The sequence below is a fragment of the Sphaeroforma arctica genome (assembly GCF_001186125.1).
Source record: "Sphaeroforma arctica JP610 unplaced genomic scaffold supercont1.357, whole genome shotgun sequence".
Classification (NCBI taxonomy): domain Eukaryota; class Ichthyosporea; order Ichthyophonida; genus Sphaeroforma; species Sphaeroforma arctica.
The window spans coordinates 59,602-63,612 of record NW_014040201.1 but is presented as its reverse complement, the minus strand read 5'-3'; the positions used below and the strand labels follow the sequence as shown (position 1 = coordinate 63,612).

The 4,011-nt window shown below is 38.2% G+C and overlaps 1 protein-coding gene across 1 annotated transcript; it reads left to right on the top strand.

Moving 5' to 3' along the window:
* Positions 1-186: 186 nt before the first annotated feature.
* Positions 187-1,415, top strand: SARC_05549 (hypothetical protein). The gene is made up of 3 exons (XM_014300595.1): positions 187-563; positions 626-728; positions 1,111-1,415. Exons 1-3 carry the CDS (start codon positions 317-319, stop codon positions 1,286-1,288), a joined length of 528 nt encoding a protein of 175 aa, XP_014156070.1. The 5' UTR covers positions 187-316; the 3' UTR covers positions 1,289-1,415.
* Positions 1,416-4,011: the final 2,596 nt, after the last annotated feature.

Here is a 4,011-nt window from a genome sequence, read left to right as displayed (position 1 = left end):
GAAATATATATATATATACGTATTATACTCTTGCCTTCGTGGGTTGCAGGCAGTCTACTGTGTCTGTTCAGTTTTCACCTTCTGTAAATATGCCAACCAAGACATTGAGGTAGCCTCCCGCTTACGCTGGTTGAAAGTGCCCCCGGAATGATAGGGTATATCTTCTGGACCAGTACATCTAATAAGGAACTATACAGGCGGTTCATGTACAACCTACATGAATGTAGTGAGATAGACGTTTTGGGGATGGTAAGTTAAAAAATTTCGAAGGCTACTACATGACCATATATTTCTTGCCAATTCATTTGTACATAACATGGGCGCCAAACAAATAGATGTGATTAATGGTATTGAACAGATGCATGATGTCTTGGATTTACTGCCGGATCCCTTCAAGCCCAAAAGAGGGCTAGTGCGACCGCGTTCAAGCAGCACGAAGGTAGAGGCAACCAGTGGTTGGAAGCTAGATGCCCATAAGAATCTACCAGGATTGAAGCTTCTGTATGAGACATTTCCTCTATCTCCTTTCTATATGCTGGTCGATGATGATACCTATATCTTTGGTATGTGAAGTCTGTTAGGTACTGTACTCCGCATTATTTATTCCTGGACTTTCACTTTTCAGGGTATTCGACTGACTCAGTATTTTATTACGACAATACAGTTGGCAATCTCATCGACAAGGTCACAGCAATAGACCCAGAGAAAGCGGCCTGGTTTGGCTCGAGGTAGGCACTTTATTTTTTCTTCTGTGTACGTAGGTCAGCACGCACGCGTTTGTTACATTGAATGCGAACTGTGGTAGCTTCGTTACTTATCACAACGAGGAGAGCCTTATGTCATGAATGGTTGCTTTATTCCAGTCACGTTTTCACGTCAAAGAAGGCAGAATGCAAAGTTATCGCTGGAACTAAGATGCCTTTTGCACATGGGGGTGCCGGAATCTTACTTTCTCGAGCGGCAATGGCGATGCTGTTAGAAGTTTATGACGAATGTCTTGCAGAGTATGTATTTAAGCCGCTCAAGTGATTTTATGTCTCTGCTTACGTTTCAACCGATAGCAACAATGATGTGATTGAGCCTAGTTCTTATATATAATTTATAATATAGATTGCACGATTGTCCGCTAGGGGATGTGAGAGTGTCTCGCTGCCTGCAGTTGTATACATCAGCAAAGTTCTATCCCTCCCGAGAGCATCAATCAAGATACGTGGATCAAGCCGATGAAAACATGAATTGGCTGATGAAAGACGCACCGATTACCTCCGGAAGTAACGCTTGCACGTAAGTGTATTTTTCTGCACGTACTTAAAGATAAGGCTCACGAGTGAATTAGCCCATTAAAAGTGGGCGATATGACTAATTTGCGTGACCTCATACTAAAATCAAAGGCAACCGATAAGCTTTCATAAGATGGGAATACAAATGGAGATCTCCTTGAGGTATGCCGAAGAGTTTCTGCAAGCTAAGGGAACTCCGGTGAATATGGGGGCTATCTGGTATGAATATTTCGCTTCAAAGCCTAGTTTGGTCTGTCGTGAGCAGTCGTTCTGCAGATGATATTTGCGTCGACTTGAACCATATTTAACAAAAAAATTGTTTTATGGAATGTTTTATATGCACGACAGGCAATTGCAGATGACTGGGAGTTCTACTCAAATAACGCACAACGACACAGCGGCATCAGTAGGGTACGAAGACTCATCAAGGAGATCGGGTTTACCCGTAAACAATATAATGCTGTCAAAATCACAAGACTGTCAAGGTTTATGTGACCTAGATCATCGCTGCCAAGCTTGGAATTCAAATGAATTGGCTTACAAATGCATTTTATTAGGTTCGGTGGGTGTTAAATACACAGCTGTAGGATGGACGAGCGGCCTACCTCGCGTCTGTCGCCAAATCAGCTAAAATGCGGCTATTTGATGTCGGTTTAAAAAATAAAGTAAAACAACTATTTCAAGTACAAAGCCTCCCGAATCCCGTCAACGAGTATTGATACACCGACACCTATAGGCTATCGATAATCGGGCGTCCGAACAAGCGAACAGTCGAACACCACACCGTACAATGAATTCTATGGCAGATATTCCGCAAATCTCCTTTCAGTTAGTAAATATTAATAGATATTTTATAAAGATACACATATTTTCAGTTATTGGGATCATTGACTAGTGACCACATCACCACCTGCTTTCGAGTTTTCGACATCCAACAATGTCCATTTCAGACTATTTTCAAGTGTCTACTACTAGTAGAGAGGATTGTCAGTCAGAAAAACCACAAGAAGAAGAGGAGAGAGAAAATTTTCAGAAGTTGTGATTGTATAATTTAGAGGGCTATGTTGTATTTTACAATTTTATTTTGTATTTTTACTGTACAGTACAGATGACAGAATACACTCGTACATATTATAAATAGATATTCGGGTTTTATTAGAAAAAACAAAAACAAAGATAAATTGTAAAAAGTAAATACCCAGACTCCCAGCCAGAGACCTAAGAACATTATTCTAATTTTGTAAAAAAAATACAATATAAATGATTCATGAGCTTGCAAAGTTGACTGATGACTCTTGCAAGTTGCAAGTCAAATTCACACGGTTTTGTAAAAAACTAAAAATATACACAAAGGAGTTTAGGTTTAAAAAGAGTCATTTCAAGCCAGAATTGGTATTCGATTCTACTCATATAAGATATTGATTGGTCTGCGGGGAGAATGCTACAACCATTTTTCTTAAAAATAACACTTCGCAGAAACCATTTGTTCTCAGTTAAAGTTTATGAGTAATGTTTTTTTAGCCCAATTAAAAAAGTATCCGATTCTTTAGAAAAAAAGCCAAACTGCCAGACAACTACTATTCTTTGTGCGGTTGTAGTTTGTACCCCCTTGTGGTCAGCACATTTACCTTCGAGAAATTGCTTAAGCATTATTTTAAAAATACCTCTTGCCCCGTTTACGATCACACCAATCTTTTCGTGCTCAGCTTTACTGAAATTGACGCCGTATAGTATATTTTAACAACTATTTTAAAAATATACATCTATTACACAGTGAGGTTTTTCTCAAAAAAATCAGGTATAGTTTTTACTTGTTTTGTTTCTACACATATACATATTTTGATATTGATTTAATAGAATTTTTACAAAAATAGTTTTTTTTTAAAATGCAATAAATTATTTGTTACACATTGTAACGTATTTGTATTTACAACGAACACATGCAAATCCGCATTTATGTACCGTAAACTCCGCATAATCCATTTCCCCCTATATTTAGTTTTGTTTCCAAAAACAAAAAGTAAAAGTACATAAGCCACACGCGCTGTTAATATTATTTATATACTTCCTTCAATCAAACCGTCCAAATAAATTAAAATCGAAAACAAGATATTAACTTTAGAATGTTGATTTTAATGTTTGTTTTCATCTAAGAAAAAGAATGTGATACAATGATACATTGTTCCATGTTACTCTGCTTTTAAACCAGCCAAGTACCGCCCTCTGTGTATGTTTAAAATAGGCTCCTTATCCAGGCCTACGGCTGGCATTCCAAGGTATTTACAATTTTACATTCGTTAGGCTTCCCGTGGGCAAAGAGTGCGCACAGAGAAAATCGACAGAAAGGAACTTTCACCGTTGGTATTGTATTGTGAAGGTCGATATTGTTTGACTCACTTTCCTTCTTTTGAGATTAGGTATAGGTTCTTTAGGGTTGCACGCATCCCAAGCTTTACTGAATATACCGTACGTACATACTAAGAGTCAGGTAGCTGTACTACGTTGACTTTTTAACACAACACGATATACTTAGAATACACATTACTTACCGATACTGGTTTTGTATTTTACGAGCTTCGCATCTTAGATTAGCAAGTTGCACACAGGTCGATCACCCATTACTGTCGACCTAGAACAATTCGCTTATACAACTTGCGTTGCTGCTTAGATACTTAACACATCATAGAGCTTTCTAAACTCTTTAATAAGGCGAATAGTGGCCGGTGCCATG

Bases quoted from the DNA above. Each gene is read 5' to 3' on its own strand.
- SARC_05549 (XM_014300595.1), top strand. From the start codon at position 317: ATGGGCGCCAAACAAATAGATGTGATTAATGGTATTGAACAGATGCAT. The intron at 564-625 runs GTATGTGAAGTC...TTCACTTTTCAG, and splicing joins TGATGATACCTATATCTTTG to GGTATTCGACTGACTCAGTA. The intron at 729-1,110 runs GTAGGCACTTTA...TTTATAATATAG, and splicing joins GCGGCCTGGTTTGGCTCGAG to ATTGCACGATTGTCCGCTAG.